Source organism: Phocoena sinus, chromosome 7, assembly GCF_008692025.1.
Source record: "Phocoena sinus isolate mPhoSin1 chromosome 7, mPhoSin1.pri, whole genome shotgun sequence".
Classification (NCBI taxonomy): Eukaryota; Metazoa; Chordata; class Mammalia; order Artiodactyla; family Phocoenidae; genus Phocoena; species Phocoena sinus.
The window spans coordinates 25,372,763-25,391,484 of NC_045769.1; the positions used below are offsets into that span (position 1 = coordinate 25,372,763).

General features: G+C 35.6%; 1 protein-coding gene across 1 annotated transcript in view; it reads left to right on the plus strand.

Moving 5' to 3' along the window:
• ERBB4 (erb-b2 receptor tyrosine kinase 4) overlaps positions 1-18,722 on the plus strand; it is a 1,120,642-nt gene that overhangs the window by 769,313 nt on the left and 332,607 nt on the right. Inside the window, exon 5 of the mRNA XM_032638162.1 lies at positions 12,703-12,768. Coding sequence (XP_032494053.1) covers positions 12,703-12,768 — 66 coding nt within the window. The remainder of the gene's footprint in view (positions 1-12,702; positions 12,769-18,722) is intronic.

An 18,722-nucleotide genomic window follows, 5' to 3' on the forward strand; every position in this document is an offset into this window, starting at 1 on the left:
GGGAAGCCTACTCTGTTTTGAGTACTGTTAGGAACTGTGGACACGAAATGGTTTCTTCCCTTAAGGAGCTTGTAATAATTTCATCCATTTCAGTTTTCCCTTGATAATGCCTATTTCTTGTTAATTCATAGAGGAGACAGGTCTATTCTTGGAGCTGTCAAGTAGAAGCCAGATGAAAACAGGCTGCTCTTGGAGACCATGCCACACACAGATATTGGGAATTTTATAATGTTCATGGTGATGTAGAACCAGTACATTGCTTCTCAAGTAATGACTACTCTGACAGGATATAAATGACAAATGTGGGAATATTTGAGGTCTTGCTTTCCCACCTGCTCAAACATTCCGTGTCTGCCAGCCTGATATTTCCAGCACACTGGACCAAACTGTCCCTCACACCTCCAGACACACACACACACACACACACACACACACACACACACACACAGTCCTCCTAGAATGTTGCATTGCACACTTAGGATATAAGTGCATTAAAAAATGGGCAGAAAATCATTTAACCAGAGAGCTGGATGGGATAAAAACTATTTAGGGAGAATGGCTAAGTCAATCAATGCCATAATAATGATACAATGGGGGAGAGTAGAAAGATGAAAGCTTTGTGACGGGAAAAGGCATGGAGAGAGAGAGAGAGAGAGAGAGAGAGAGAAATTGAAAGATGGGGTTGTGGTGAATGAGACACTTCAGAGAGTGAGAGTTGAGAAAATATTTAGAATCGTGGCCATGGGCAATGCTTTGGATCCCATTTAAAATACCCTTTGAGAGGAGTAAAGTTCTTTTATGTGAATTTTGGCTGTTGAACCATGCTTCTCAAATGTGAGACCACTCACAAACTGAACATGTGCATGTTTATGGTTCCTCAGGGATCCATTAGAACCTCTGACTAGAGAACTCACAGATGAGGGTTAAGGGATACAGTAATCCAAAGTATTTTGCCACCATTGGTTTCTCTTTCTGTCACATACCTTGAAATAGTCTCTGTTCTCTTTCCCTTCCTTTATGCAACTAAACGAAATATTCAAGAGTGAAATATTCAATAGCAGAGTGAAATTTCACCGCATTTTGATTATTAGTAACATTCCTGCTGAGACTATGACTTCTCAAACTTTGCTGAAGCATGCAGAGACCTCTGAAACCCACTGTCTCTGTCTGCCGAGCCTGTCAAAGTTCCTAAGATTTCACATCCTCCCTCTTTCCTATAGCTTGACTATGGTACCTTAGTGATCATTTCAACTCTGCATAAATGCTTCTGTCTCCAGGTTACTTCATTTGTGTACCGTGTCACCTCTGCTGACTGTCTCCATCTCTTTGTCTTACTTTGTTTTTCTTTATGTTTTTATATACAGCGTTGTGAGGGAGGGAAAACGGAACTAACATTGATTGAAGCTTATGATGTGCCAGGCACTTTGCATATGCCATTCCACTTAATCACTCCTAACATATATAGTAAGTATTATCATCTGTATTTTATAAATGAGGAAAGTCAGCTCTTAGGTACAGTTTGTTGCCTAAGGTCCCACTAATTGTAAATAACTAAAACTGAATGCAGATAAAAGTGATATCAAAGCTTATGTTTTCTGCATTTGCCAGCATATATATGAACTCTTAGAGCAGTAAATGACAAAATTGTAAATTGGTTGTGTATGAAAGAGCATTTTTAAATAATAGTGTTTTTAAATATTTTATCTTCTCTCAACCAGGGGTATAATTTCCTATTACAATTATAACTGCCAATTGCTAAAATGTGTTTATATTTAATTGACACTTATTTTAGCCCCATTTCTAGTTGAACCTTAATTAAAAAAATAATAGAAGCAAAGTAAATGTCAGTTAGAAATTTAAAAATGGGCAGGAACAAAAACTTTTGACAAGCAAATATGCTAAGTATAAAAAGTTCTGACATGCTGTAAAGGGAGTAGTCTCTTTTTCCATTTAAAGGCTGCTTTCTCTTTTCTTACCTATAAAATGGAACAAATAATAGTATTTATAATGTTATTGTGTAAATTAAATGAGATACTATGTGGAAAGCCCTTAGTCTACTAGTTAGAACATAGAAAGTGCTCAATAAATGGTAGATGATGTGGTAAGTTTGATGATGTTGCTGATGATGTTGTCTAGATTGGATTATGCAACATAGTGTAAGCCTCCAAGTATAAGATGAACACTTAAAAAAAAAAATAGAGAAGTTAACTAACCTGACTAAGGGATGACACAGTAACAGAGTGAGAATTGAAATTCTCACCTGTCCCATGCCAGATAAACTCCGTGTTATGTGTATATCTGTCTGTTGATATTCACATGAAATACTGATTTAAAACCATAAATGCAGGAATTTTACACTGATTCTTTTAAATTTCTTGCTGTTACTTTTGACTCATTTTGCCTACCAAGTGCTTTTAAAATCTGAACCGTTATCCTGTATATGAGCAAGCACTGCTTCGTCCAGATTTGTGTCATTTTCAAAAATGGTAAGCATATTTCATTGTTTTATCCAACTCAGTGATTAAAAGGTCAAATATGATAGATATATACAGAGGCCTTTGACACACCACTAGAGCCAGTAGATCAATCTAAGCCTTCCAGGACATCAATCTTTTTTTTTTTTTTGCGGTACGCGGGCCTCTCACCGTTGTGGCCTTTCCCGTTGTGGAGCACAGGCTTCGGACGCGCAGGCTCAGCGGCCATGGCTCATGGGCCCAGCCGCTCCGCAGCAGGCAGGCAGACTCCCAACCACTGCTCCACCAGGGAAGCCCCATCAATCCTTTTATCAAATGTTCTGATACATGTGCCAGTCATCTACAGATCCAAACGTCCGTTCCAGATTCCATCAATGTTTTCCAGAAGTATATAAAGAAAGACATAGTCAAGTTCTTTCTGATATCCAAATTGTCCCTCCATGACCTTTAAATCTTTAAAATATGACATGAAATTAGTGATATTTTCTTAATGTGTATTTTCATTTAAAAAATATATATTGATCTCCTGCATCTCCTAAGTATTCCATAAAGCAAAAAAGTTAATTGAATTTTAGTTTGTCTGTATGATGGGAGGTAAATCCACCCAAAAAATAATGACATTTATTTAACATCACTTGAAACTGTACAGGATAAAATATAGAGTGAAAATAGAACATTACAAAACTATATAGATTATTGTATTAACTTCGAAACAATTATATATACTTCAAAAAAATGAAAAACACCAAAGTGCAAAGTTTATGCATGATATTTATTTTCTTCTTTTACACTTTTCATTTTATAGCACTTTAATTTGAACATGTGTTAGAAATAAAATCTAGCAAATCCGTCTGAAATATTTAATGCAAATAGTGTGGGTAAGAGAAGACCTCACTGAGAAGTGGCATCTAAGAAAAGCAAGAAAGCAGGTGAACCATCTGACTGCAAGCTATCAGAGAAAGAGAGGTCCAGGGAAGTAAAACAGAAGGGACCCTAAGTAGGTCACGCACCTAGTTTATGTCCTAGAAACAGCAGGAGTGAGAGTGAGAGGAGTGAGCCAGGAGGTAAGGTTATGGAGGCAAGAAGGAGAGAACCAGGTATTCTAGTGTCTTGAAGACCATTGTAATGGACTTTGGCTATTAGTCTGAGAGAGACAGGAAGTTATTGGGATTTGAGCTAGTCTAAGAACATCACACTGGCTAATATATTGAGAAGAGACTATAAAGGATCCAGAGTGGAAACTAGGACACAAGTTAGGAGGTTATTTCATTAATCCAAGCAAGAGATGACAGTGGCTTAGTGGTGGAGGTGGTGGGAAATTACTGGACACCAGATATATTTTGAAGTTAGGGTCAACTGGATATGCTAATGAATTTGGATCTGGGATGTGAGAGAAAAAGGGTTGCTGAGAATGACTTCAAACTGTCTAACCTGAGCCTCTGGAAGGATTGTGCTGCCATTGACTGAGACGGAGAAGGCTTTACAGTGATAATTTTTTTGGTGGGGTGGGAAGATCACGGATTAATTTTTGCACATGTAAATATTTAAAGGCCTGCTAATCATACAGATATTGATATTTCATAGACAGTTCGATGTATAAGCCTGTTTGCACATGGTCTGGGCTGGACATACAAATTTTGGAGAGTATCAGCCTATTAGGGTATTTGAGTTAATATACATAAAATTCTTAGAATGTTCCTGAAAGGGCTGCCACCACATAAGGTTGAACAGGCTGTACACTGCAGACCTTCAAGGGAGTATCATCTAGATAGACTACACTCTGAAGTATGCTCTTGGCTGTTTTTGGTGGCCCTGGCTGGTTCATCATAAGTGCTCATAAATCTACCTATTCTTATCACTGTAATTGGTTGCAGACAGCAGACAGGTCTTAATATATTAAGTCTGCTGGTAAGGTTCCCCAGTCTGTTCATACCTCTTATTTATATGTTTTAGAAATACATTGACATTGATCAGAGATAATTATGTTCCTCAGTGGGTGGAATTCCTATACTCTACTCTGTGCTCACAGCTATGAACAGTGATAATTAATGCTTTCTAATTGCTTGATTTGAAAGAAATGTTTGACAGTATCAAATATGAAATCTTCCAGTTTTTCAGGAAAAAAGTTTAATTTTTTTCTTATAATTTGAGTCAAATTGTTACAAAAGTATTTGGCCCCTTTGCTATTCTCTTTGAAGTTTGTCTCTGTTAGCTTTCAGGAGTTTGAAGGTATGCTGGGAGAAGTATAGAAGGTATGAAATAGTAATATAGACAGCATTATATCAGATCTTTATATTCAATGAGAAGTACAATTCCTTTAGTATGTTAATGTCATTTCTATCAGTCACTCTTATGATCACATGAGGCTGTAGATGTAAGCGATAAGTAACAATTTTAAGTTTTAAATTGGTTATCATCAGATTTCTTTTTGCCACTGAAATTTGTGTAGATCTCGCCGTTCTCCTTGAATCTATAGGTAGAAACATCGAAACTCAGCATGTTAATAGAGTACCTGTTTACCCTTATATATGATTTAAGAGGTTTTGAAAATGGCACTCTTTTATTTAATTAATTTATTATTTTATTTTATTTTATTTTTTGCTGCGTTGAGTCTTCAGTGCTGTGCGTGGGCTTTCTCTAGTTGCGGCGAGTGGGGGCTACTCTTCGTTGCAGTGCATGGGCTTCTCATTGCGGTGGCTTCTCTTGCTGCGGAGCATGGCTCTAGGCACGCGGATTTCAGTAGTTGTGGCACGCGGGCTCTAGAGCACAGGCTCAGTAGTTATGGCACATGGGCTCAGTTGCTCTGCGACATGTGGAATCTTCCTGGACCAGGGATCGAACCCGTGTCCCTACATTGGCAGGTGGATTTTTAACCACTGCACCACCAGGGAAGTCCGAAAAATGGCACTCTTATAGGTTTTGTACCTGGGGTTTCTGCTATTATCATATCTACTCTAGATTGATTTGTGTTTACAGAAGGCCTCAGAAGAAATGAAAATTTACTCAGTAGGCTCAGTACTTTCAAACTTTTGCACAATTCTGTGTGCCACATTAACTGTTAGTCTATCAGCTATTTCTCTGTAATCCTATCTGAAGTGGTACTGGGCTTGGAGCTACTGTGTGCTCTGGCAGTTACAGATTAGTCCTAGGTTGCTGAGCCTTTGAGGAAAGGGTGGATAGAAGTGCTGCAGACTAAACTTGATATATTTGATCAAAATTAATCTTGATCACATGATCATATATGCTCCTCTCAATCCTTTCGCTTTAGATTTCTTAAAATGAATAACAATGAGGTTGATATTACTTATTTCTTTTTCAATACAGTGATTAGTAAAACATTTTAAACAACTAATTCCTGATTTAATTTACTGCTAGATGAAAAATTCCACATATATATATTTTTTTAATTTTTAAATTCGTCTTTCTAGTTAGTGAAAATACCTGCCCATCTTTTTTCTGAACAGCAAAATGTATAACAGTAAAGTTTCCATTCAATAATTCACTTTCAAATCATAGATAATATAGGAAGATTGAATTAAGACTAGAAGAAAATGTAAGCTCAATTTACAGGACAAAAGTGTGAGGATGAATAAGCACATAACAATGAGAACTGTCAGGTAAGAATAAGGGAAGTTTAACATCTGATAAAAAGAAAAATTCCACCTTACATTAATATTATTAACCCTACTAATATATCATTTGCTGGAGTCATGTTGTGACTTTACTATCATATGGGTGATTCATAATAATTTAAAATTGAAAATAAAAACTATGTATTTTCTAGGACTCCTGGGGGAAAAGAAAATGCAAATTGATGGAAATATATTCACAAGTCAGAGTAAATACTGAGAAATGAGAGACTGCTAGATTTTTACACTGTTTAATTCTGTACGTTTGGTCAACAAGCATCTGATCAGATCTAATTGTCACAAAATATGGCCATAATGTTAACAGAGTTTGGAATTATATGCCTAACCATTATTTTTTTTTATATATGCTTTGTTGTCTTGGAAACATTATCATTAGAATCCCTGGGATTGCTTTTTATAAATATGGATTCCTATATCTCATTGCAGACTATAAAATCAGCATTTTGCACAAGGTACTCAAGTGTCAACACTAACTTTTAGGGAGCATACCCTGACACCCTCTTCTACCTTGCAGGTCAAACCACATCAATTCAAAGCTCAAAAACCTTGACCTACACCATAATACCTGTACAGAGTAAACACCAACCAAGACTTTCAAGACACTTTGTAAGCTCATACTTCAACAGCTGTTTCTGTGCAAACTGCTCAAGGGACCATAAAGTATTCATTATGGTCCCAAAGAGTTGTGCTCTTCCGTGCCTCTGTGTTGTTGCTTCGGTTAATCTTTCAGCCTGGAACTTTTCTTCCCTCCCCTTCTGTACGGGGCAAACAAGATATCCAAGCCCATTTGAAATGCCCATCCCCTCTGGAGAGCTTTTTTTTTTTTAAATTTTTTTTCTCTACTTTATGCATACCTATGTTTTGATTATTATAATTATTTGCCTATATTTCTGCCTATTTCCTGGTCCTTGAAAGCTCCTCGAGGGCAGAACACTGACTTATTCATCTTTTTATTGTCTGGCCAAGAACAGGAGCTGGTTTAGTGTAGACTTTCAAAAATGTTCCACTTCCCTTTTCTAAAATTCATGGTCATAAAAAAGATACTGTTCTCTCACTCTTCCCCAGTAAATGTAGTGTTAAGAGGTCAAGAATGCCAGCTTTTAAAAGAATTGAAAAAAGAATCCAGGGATGTAACTTCATCACCTTTAACTAGAGGCAGTTTGAGGATATAATCATTTATGGTTGTCAGTGACTTTATATTTTGTAACTCTTCAACTGTCCTGGCATATTACTTGCAGAAAGCAGTACAGAGGTACATATTAAATCCCATCTCTGCTGTCAGGCAGTTCCAAATAAAAGCAAAACTTCCAGCATGATTTTATGACTCTTAAAATTATCAAAGTGGCTCAGGGACTCTAGCTCCTTAAAAAAAAACACAAGAGCTACATTTTTAGTAACATCTGCTGGACAAGCATAAAAGATGAACTTAGCTATGTTTGCTAACTTCTATGATGAATAATGCATTGTCAGAGGCGATTGCCTGTGAATTGAAATAATGCTTATATGCAATAATCAGCGCTTATTTTTTAAAATTAGCTGTTAAGGTGACAAATATTTGTTTAAATTTTTGTTTTATTCTATAGTTAAGATCTTCAATTGGGTCAGATTGACAGGAGGTAGAAATATTAATTTAAATAACTATGCTATCACTAAGCTGAATGGAAATGTCAGATTCTTATTTTTAAGTGGTGTATTTTCTCAAATAGTTTTAAAAGAATTATCACAATAAGTAATGAAAAAATGATGTAGTAGATTGAAACATGGAAATAAGCAGATTTGGACAGCATTGGCAAAGTCTCAGTGCCCCAAAATGTTTCTCCCATTTACATAGGCTAGTATCTGACTAATTCCTCTTTTTCCTGTCCTCATTTTAAAAAACACTCTACTAGAGAAGTAGGTTATAAAGCTAAGTGACACTAAAAATTATTTACATATACAGACTCTTTTCCCTGTGAAATCAGGCCTCCTGAGGTACTGCATACCTGAGAACCGAGGACCAGAAGAAAGTTCCTAGTAAGATATCTATTGAGCCATAGTTAAAATATTTCCCTTCCTGTTAGGAGACGCACAAGGGACCCGTCAGAGGCCATGTTTATCCTCTCCACTGAAATGCTCTGGGTAGATCTCATTTTAGATGTCACATAGATAAATCACATATAAGGAATACAGTAGACTTTGGGCTACCAGGCATTAAATTGGAAACAGTCCAGCTCAACCTGGCTTTGTCCAACTCTTCCTTCCTAAGCTAGGGGACTGTTGAAAATTCAGATTTATCACCTTCTTTCATTAAACACATGGAGGGTGAACATTATATATAGAGTAGTCAAAACCTTTTCCCTTCAGAATAATGCTGAATTAATTCTGAATTCTCTTAGAATAGTAACCATGTCTGTTTCAGCTTAACTCCAATATGTAACATAGTTCCTGATACACAGATACAGATGGTACTCAAGAAATACTTATGGATAGATGGATGGAAGGAAAGTAAGAAAAAAAGTTTGTAGAATTTTTTTTTCCAATTTGAGATTAATAATTACTAAGGAAATGCTTTTGTGCAGCAGAAATGTTGGGAACAAAACGCTAAAACCAGATTTTAAAAATATTAAACATTGTAGCCCATTAAAACTACACTATTCAGGGCTTCCCTGGTGGCGCAGTTGTTGAGAGTCTGCCTGCCAATTCAGGGTACATGGGTTCGTGCCCCGGTCCAGGAAGATCCCACGTGCCGCGGAGCGGCTGGGCCCGTGAGCCATGGCCGCTGAGTCTGCTTGTCCAGAGCCTATGCTCCACAACGGGAGAGGCCACAATAGTGACAGTCCCGTGTACCGCCAAAAAAAAAAAAACAACAAAAACTACACTATTCAATTGTCTGCAAGAATCAAACCAAGGTTGCAAGTGTGAAAGTGTGAAAAATGCATAAATTCAGAAATACATCATTGTAGGCAGAGATCTTCGTCAGATACTTTGACATTTAGTTAATTGCAACAATTCAGTGAGAATAGTGTTAGCCCAAGTGCCGTGTATCACACAGTTTTGAAGACCAAAACTGAACTGAGTGCCTGAGCAGATTCCAAAAACCTCAAAGCCCTAGAGACAGTGAAATGAAGGGCAGGCCAGAAGGAGCAGCCATTAACTGAGGCACATTCAATTCACGGTCCTCCAGCACACTTGTCATGACAGAACTCTGAAGTGTGTGGGCCAAGCAATCACCTCCTTTTGGTTTTCAAAAGGGGTGGAGGGAATATAAGTCTGAGTAAAATCCCAGAGAAGAAACAGTTGTCGGCTTCCTGTTATAGACGTAATTGATATTTCTACTTTTATATAAATGAAAAATGGAAACTAACAAATGAAATCTCTTCACAGCATTTAGACAAGGTTAAATTATTTAAGCGTTCTGTGTTTGTGCGGGCACTATTTAACTTGTGCCCAACTAGGTGGGTCTCGCTATGGTACTCTGGCAAGAATTGTAAACAAAATTTCTAGTAACATTTCTTTTTCTATTAGATATGAGAGTAGGTCTTGAGATGGTAAATTGAAACTGCAAGAATAAGAAGGTAAAAAAAATATGTAATCCAATTAAAGGGAATCATTGAAGTTTTAAAATGTCTAATGTTACTCAGCATTTTTTATTAACAGCTACAGATAGTTGTTTGGCAACCATAAATAAAGCTAAATATTTTATTAGGCCCAAATCCAATTAGAGAAGTCATAGATTAAATGGTAGATCGTCCTCTGCTTCAGATATCTTCAATTAACAGACTACTTAATGGGTCGATTTAAAGGATTTTAACACACCTAAAGAAACACATTAACATTAGCTACTTTCTCATAAAAAGTTTGTACTCAGAAAAAGTTTGCACTGCTTTCCATTTTATCTCACAGTCCTTTCTAATTTCCTCTGGTATAAATCAATTTAGATTTATTAGCTTTATACAAAAGAACTCCGGTAGGTTTTTAATAATAATTATCATTATCACTGATTAAAGTTATATTGTTCAAGCCAGATGGAGTCCTTTTCCTGTCAGCTAGAATGAGCTTGCATTATGTAGTTATAATGTGTTTGGATCTAAATAAACAGATGGCAGAGTGACAGGATATTATACGCTTGTGATGTCAGCCTCAGTGCTTCACAAACAGAATTGCTTTAAATAAACCCCATTGAGGCCAGGATCTAGATGCTTTTAAGAGGGTGGCTGGGACTGAGCTTAAGTGTTATATTAACTTGGAAATAGTACTGTTCACTTGCAGAAGAGTAGACCAGTAGGATGGTCTGAGGTTTAGCCTGAGAAAGGGTGTCTGCTGAATCTGTCCCTTAACTGTGAAAGCATTTAACATACTAGGTTCATTCAGTCAGTCTCAGAAGGAGAGACTAAGACAAACAACAAAAAAAAGCTGCCCAAGTTGTAAGAACTTCCAAGAGGAAGAGTTAAAAACAGGGTCAAGGGGGGCTTCCCTGGTGGCGCAGTGGTTGGCGGTCCGCCTGCCGATGCAGGGGACATGGGTTCGTGCCCCGGTCCGGGAAGATCCCACATGCCGCAGAGCGGCTGGGCCCGTGAGCCATGGTCGCTGAGCCTGCGCATCCGGAGCCTGTGCTCCACAACGGGAGAGGCCACAACGGTACCGAAAAAACAAAACAACAAAAAAAAAATAACTGGGTCAAGGAAAGATGGAAACTTTTGATATAACCTTATTCCATAATTTTTACAGTGAAGTTAACTATTTTAAAATAAACAACTTGAATAGGCATGTACTCGTTCACAATTTATATTAGAAAATTAACAGACAAGGTTTAATAAGAACTTTGTTATGGAAAACTTTAGTCTTTGATAGATTTTCATGCCCACTTTTCTCTAAAAATGAGCCCATTCCATATCCTTGTGCTCACAAAAATTTGGAGTAAGCCTATGAAATTCAGCTGCAAACTTCAAAGAAAGTCATTAAACATTATTTCTTCTAGCTAATATTCTTTTGTTGAGATCGTAGGGAATTTCTCTGTGGGACAACTCTATTTGCTGAGGCAAATACCCATAGTAGCATCATCGTTAAAAGGAAAATGAGACTATAGGAAATAAAGGCTGATATTTGATAATGAAGGTAGTATCAATAAAATTTTTAGAAGAGGACATAAAATAACTGAAATTAAGATTCCTAAAAAAATTAGCTGTTTTAAATGCTTGAAATACTTATATAAAGATGTTGGTTTGCAAATTGGCCCCTGTACCTAAAGGACAAGGAGAGACGGAAGAAAGAGGCAGCCCACTCCAGATTAGTAGGCGACAGGTTTAATAAGCAAGGGAACTTATTTATGAGATTTTTCTTGGGCAACAGCAACGTGAGTAGATCTCAGCATCCGCCTGCCAGAGTCTTAAAAGTTTGTATAGAGGTCCTAACTAAATTCAGTCACTTATTCAGTCCAGATGGTCTCAGCAACACCTTACTCTCTCAAGGCTATGTCCTTGAAACAGCTGCTAGCATGGGATTCGTTGGATGGACATACATTTCAAGGACAAGGGAGGGGGTGAGAAGCCTCTGATTGCCTGGGTTCAGCTCACAGGTCAACTGGCAGTCACAGCCTCTTAATGACCTCCTCCTCAGGAATATAGCTAATATTATGTCATAACTATAAATGGAATATAACCTTTAAAAATTGTGAATCATTGTGATGTACACCTGAAACTTATTAATATTGTACATCAAGTATACTTCAATAAAGAAATTTTTAAAAAGTGTAAACTTATGGTTACCCAAGGGGAAAGAGGGGAAGGGATAAATTAGGAGTTTGGGATTAAAATATACATACTACTGTATATAAAATAGATATCCAACAAGGACCTACTGTATAGTGCAGGGAACTATACTCAATATCTTGTAACAACCTATAATGGAAGAGAATGTAAGAAAAGAATATATATATATATATATATATATATATATATATATACACACACATACATACATATGTATATATATACATATATTTGTATAACTGAATCTCTTTGCTGTACACCTGAAACTAACATTGTCAATCAACTATATTTCAATAAAAAATTTTAAAAGGACACAATAGACCTTTGACAAAAAAAAGATAATCTAAATTATATATAAAACCTTTTTTTTCTGACGGTTTATCATGTTTGTAATATATTCTTGTTTTCATAGACTTCAATTTCTTTTTTAACTATTGAGTTAATCCTTAACATCTGTTGGTATCAGTAAGCCCTGAACTTTTGAAATTATATCAAGTAGGATATAGATCAATAGAATAAAAATATTCAATAGTTGAAGTGAAACTTATTTCATGTAAATATTTACTTCTATGTAGGAATATTTACAGATTCTGTATTGCCTTTTCTTATAAAATGAGATGAGAGGATTTTGAATATCAAGAGATTGTATTTCTTCTTCACATGTATTTGACATTCAGATTTTGCTACTTAAATGGGCATTTTATGAGCTATGTTTCAACTCTAGTGTGAATTAAAAATCCTCATAAAGGGGCAAGAATGTTTCCTTTGAGGTCTTAACTCCTAGTCAGGGTGAAAGATTATAATACACATGTGCTTTCTGCTGTTCTACAGGTGGACATTGCCATAAGTCCTGCACTGGCCGATGCTGGGGACCCACAGAAAATCATTGCCAGACTTGTAAGTGTTCAACAGTGAAAAGACATAGCCTTGAAATTGTCAAGTAATTTTAATAATTGATACTTTTCACACTTCTGGTTATCAGAAACATGAAAATGAGCTTTTGCCTCCTTGTGGTAGATTGATTCTATCTAAGTAAACTGCCTAATCTCAAAGCTTTCAAATTAAATGTAATATGTAGTTGTTTCCTATATTTCTTTGTGGATTCTGGATTAATGATAGCAACACAAATGTGTTGCTATTAACCATGACTTCAGAGTCTGTACATCAGAGGAAGTAGGAAAACCAAATGTATACAAAATGATAATTAACTGAATTTCAGGTTAACTGAATATCTCAGTACTTTTCCCAAATAGTTACATCACTATTCATTCACTGGAGAAAGAAAAAAGAAAGGAAGAGTGTACTGTGTACCCACTGTGTTCCAGGTACAGAGATATAAACTATGTGAATTATAAATATAGATTCACTATTAAATCGCAAAATGTATCTCACCCTTAGTGTATATTGTTTCTTGTATTAGTCATTAAAATAAGTATGAGGGATGATAATCACTGCTAAGACATTTAAAAACAAAGTATACTGAACATAAAGACAAATATCTAATGTTTTCAGCATTCTTAAAGTCATCTGATACTTAAATCAGCACTGAACTTTCACTAATCTTAAGGATAAATGTTTTCTTTAAAAAGAAGTACAAAATGGTCTATATAAATGGTAAAGACTTTTCTTCCTGCTATAATAACAGCTGAAATAATAAATGGAAAACAATGTGGAGGCTATCTGAAATGTATCTCTTCTTTTAGCATAGAAGACATAGAAAATATTAAAAATTTGAACATACAAATATTAGATATTGTGGACATCTGTTATACTGTTGGATTAAAGTATAGACTTAAATTAACTTATTTAATAGAAACAATGTTTTATGGCAACAATGTTTTGACAAGAATTTTAAGCAGGATTCTAAAGTAAGATTAGATTACTGTGTGAAGCACATTCACTATGATATTGGAGAAAATGTGTATTAATGAGAAGTAGAAATAACCAGTCCTTCATGACACAGAAGGATAAATCAGCCATGCAGAGGCAAAGGAGAACTGGAGAGAGAGAGTAACAGTTTTTGACAGTTTTTACTTTCTGGTTCTCTGGTCTTCCTGAGAAGAAGTTCTCTGGTTCTCTTGTCTTCCTGAGGTCCCTGGTTCTTCCTGAGCTCCCTGGTCCCTGATTCTCTGGTCTTCCTGAGGTCCAAATGCATTTTTTTTTTGTTAGGAACCTTAAGAAACACAATGTTCTAGTACATTGAAATTACTTTTGCTACTTGCCACCAAGTGGGGGTGGGAGGAAGTCTTGACTAAGAAAGTCATCAAGCCATAGCTCATGCTATCAAATCATCAGCCATGCAGTCATTAAATTCACCTAATTTTCCAGTGTAGAAATTAAACTTACTATAATAACATAAAATTGGCTTAATGGTCACCATGCCTATTCCACAGAGTCTAAATTCAGTAAACATTTACTTGTATCTGCTATGTGCAAATCCAAATTTTAGAGTAGTATTCATCTGCATGGATCTTTATGGTTTATAAAACATTTCCATTTTAAAATTTATTTTCACAATATTCCTGTTAGTTTATGAGGACAGTTTTCATTAGCCTCATTTCACAATTGGGGAAATGTAAGCTGAGGAAATGATTGTGGGAGCTGTTAAATTTACACAGCTGATACCTGGGATTTTAACTTAAGTGTCCTGAATCTAAGGATAGTACTGTTTCCTGTATACAGTATTACACAGCAGTTTAGTGGGCAAGGCCACTGGATTTATAATCAGCCAGATGATACAAATCTCAGCTGTTTCCACTTTCTATCATGAGAAAGTGATTTAATTTTTCTAAACCTCAGTTACCATATCTATAAAATGGAGATATTACACTTACCTCAGAGGGCTGCTATTTTGTAATCAAATTCAATACAATAATGTGGTTGAAATGCTTAAAAATGTTTTGGCATATACTAAGAGCCTAATAAATAATAGCTAAGGTTATAATAAAATAAAGTAGATACTCCTGGAAAACTTAATCCAACTTAAAACAATGAATGGATGTGGAAGCAAAGCTCCTGCAGGCCAGTTCCACCTGTGAAGGCTACTGACCTAGATGGCTGGGGAATAAAAAAGCAAAAACCCTGGAGTGAAGTGGAGGCTGCTTGCCCTTGACATTTGCTCCTGTTCTCTCTCTCCTTGTTTGAGATACTTGAAAGGTAAATTATATCCATATTTAAAAAGTCCAACATCCAGAGGCACATTGTATTTTGGAAGTACTCAAAGATGTACTTATTGTAAGACCTGAATTTTAGAAATACGATCAGAAACTTTGAGAATTAGACCTCATGAGAGATTCCATAGAGATATTAGACCTCCAGAGAGTCCATGGAGATGTAACATCCATGATTGAACATTTTTCCAAAGAAATGTAAATTTTCCAGGCTTCCTTTACATTGCTGATAGCCCTTCTGTTAGTTAAAATATATTATCCTTAGGCCCACTTCAGATGCACTTATCTCTGAACCCTGATTGAACTTTTTAAAAATCAGAAAACAGTCTGGGCAAGTTTTTGAAAATATTCTGCTTTTTTTGTTGACTGACCATACAAAAGTACATCTTAGGATCTGAAAGACATGATCTTATATCATTACTTACAAATGATGTCTTTCCTTATGACTGAAATAAGTTCACTTCACTGAGGGCTTCTCTGGAGGTATTCAACTTCATGATTTGCCAAGTATTTCCTTATTTTTATGGATAATTACTCTTGGAGATTTTGCATATATTAGGGAAGAAAGGTAAAATATTTAGAAGCGCCACACCTTAGCTAAGGAAACTGACATTAAGAATACATTTCATTCACCACATTATATCAATGCTGACATCCTCCCACAGGTGTTTCCTCCTAAAAAAGCAAGTATGCCAGGAATGACCCTCTGTGTCACTAAACGGTGAGGAGTCACCATAAAGACAAATGCTTCAGGTTCTAGGAGAACAAGTCCATGATAATGAATGACTTGCTAGGGTAAAATGAAGCAAAGAGTGATGATCAGAATGAAAACATCTCTGAACAGAGATATGGGAAAGGAAAAATGCTGGTGACAACGATGGTAAGCTTGAGAGCAGGTCTGTAGGGGTCAGAAGTTTTAAAAAGAAGAAATGAGGAAGAAGTTTTGTGTTTTGTTTTTAATAGATTTCATGAAATGGAAAGAGAGCATGAATAAATTGACAGCTTACTATTGCAGGGGAACACATTTTGACACCCTAATATGTGTCTCTTTGGCATGAGGATTAATTTAAGCTAATTATTTTTAAGGCCTGAAAGACTCAGAAGGAACCTTCCCCCTAACTGCCTAAAAGAGTGTAGTTAGAGGACCTGTTCCAGGGAGGGAACTATCACCACAGGTAACTATAGTGTGAACTAGATGTGGTAGATGAGGGGGAACTTAGCAAAGGCTGTTTGTTAATATTCCTCTCTGAGTCCCAGTGTCTTTGCATAGGCCCGCAAACATTTGTGTACCAAACCTTTGTTTTTCTCTCTCCATGTCAGTTGGCTTCCTCCCCTTTGAAGTCCCAAACACCTTTGCCCAACATCCTCTTTTGTCTTTAGCTGAAGATGGTAGTTAAGGTGAGAGTTTCAGCCATTTTGGCGAGTTATTCAGTTTTGTTGGATTTCTCCAGTGTATACATGTTATTCAACTTTTGTTTGATTTTCTCCTTTTAATCTGATTCATGTCAATATAATTCGTAAGAATCTAGAAGGGTAGAGGAAAATTTTTCTTCCCAATGCTATGGTCAGCAGTTCACCATGCATAACTATAAAAACTTTATAAAATTTTAGTAAAATTCGGTAACGTGTTGCAGCTTCTTCTGTGTACTGGTTGCTACAGTTAGCTTTGATTGCACGTTGAATAATGTAAGTGTATCATTTTCCTCTATAGCATTTCATAATGTTCAGACTGTAAACTCTGGAGCCAGCAGCTATTTTTAAAAAGTTTTTTTCTAAAATGATCCAAAAATTAAAATGTTTTTCTAAACAAACTCCTAAAAAAAGAAAAAAAAACAAACTTAGACAACCTAAAGAATTTTATAAATATTAAAGCAAGTTCATTGTGCTGGTAGAATCTAGCCAGCTGTTCCCTTCCTACTGTTTTACTCATGAGTCTGATTTTCTAAAATAACTTAAATTCATTCTTTTTAAATCCTTTTTGATGTTAGGTCATCATGACCCTATAAACCTAACAGAAATATTTCTCACATAGTTGCAAAAGGTCATAATAGAACTTATGAAGGAATACTGTGGGCCTGCATTATACATGGAGCCGTGACTCAAACTTGAAAGTGCTTTTAAGCTCAGTTAAATCGTGTCCGCATTGCTCCACAGCACAGCTTAAGTAAATTGATTCAGTGGATTAATGTACTCATGTCAGGGGAGACAAACCTATCTGCTGTGTGAAGTCTGAAGCTTATAGTAGTATTATTTAGCAGGCTTACTGGTAAGAATGACAACTCTCTCTATTCATAAGAACTGAGTCCTAGGTTTGAGCTCGTAGGTTTAGGTGTGAGAGAGACTAAGCTTTGAGAAATAAATAATAATGATTAAAGGAAAGAAGTTATCTCTGTCCCTGCAAGATATATGAAGCACACATCTCATATAAAATAAATGCTGCATATCCTTTTTTATCTTTAAGCACAATATCAGGCCAGCTTTCTCCAGCCTCCTATTATCAGCCTGGGTAGTTGTTTCATTTTACGCGTTCCTTTTGTCATCTCAGTTAGGAACTGCGTTTTAGAGGATGAAGGGAGCTTGTATCAAAATATTACAGTTTGATTCCCCCAACCTTACACATTGTGTGTTAAAGTAGTTATAATTGTCTTTAACTGCTGGTTGTATAACTAAAATTTTCTCAGCTGATTACCACTCAATCTATTCTTCAGTCTTCTAGTTGCTTTATAAGTAACATTTCTTGCTTAGAAACTAATTGAAAAATAAAGTGCACTTGACAATAGGTTAAAAAATTGTTTTTCTCTTAAATCAAAGTGTCACATCAAAAAAGATAAATTAATGAGGAAATGCATGTTTCAATTACTGGAGTAAACAGATGTCTTCTGACCACTGAAATGTTCATTAAATTGATTGAAGCTAAGGCATTATTTTAACAAAAAGAAAACTTCTGGGGAATTTACCCTTTGCTTCTAAAGTATTCTTCCTAGCTAGGTTATCTCAAAATCTTTTTTTTAATTAAAAATAAAGTAGCATTGAAATTAATACAAGCAGTGTATTTGTTCTGTTGTAGATAATTGTGAATGGAGGGTACTACTATATTGGCAAAGTAAAAACTTGTTCCAAACAACACTTTATGTTATTTACTGTTTCTATACAGACATTATAGAACATGCTAGGAAAAAATTAGAAATTATTTAGCATTTTTCTCATTAATTTATTATGCTTGTGCACACAGAAAATTACTTTCAGTAGTTGCAATATATTAAAAATTTCAGTTTCATAAAAGGGAAAAAAACTTGGTCTGGCTTATGGATTCTATTCAGTTCTAGAGCAAAGTTTAGAAATATCTATATATCTATATCTATATCTACTTTTATTCATTCTAAAATATATCTGGAACTTCTTTGAAGTGAATATTAAAACCTAAGAAAATAATTATATATTTTTGTTCCTCAAAATTTCAGCAAGAAAATGTAGCAACTTGAAACTAAATTATACTTTTTTCCATGAAATTTCCAAAAGTTTCCTATAGATTGCAAAACCAAAATGACAAATTATGAAAATAATATACTAATTATACTTACATACATGCTTACAGATACAGTTTGCTAAAGTGTAATCGTATTTACAATCTTTGTGGAACAAACCCTGTTTAAAAAGAAGGTGCCAATGTAGTAAATATCC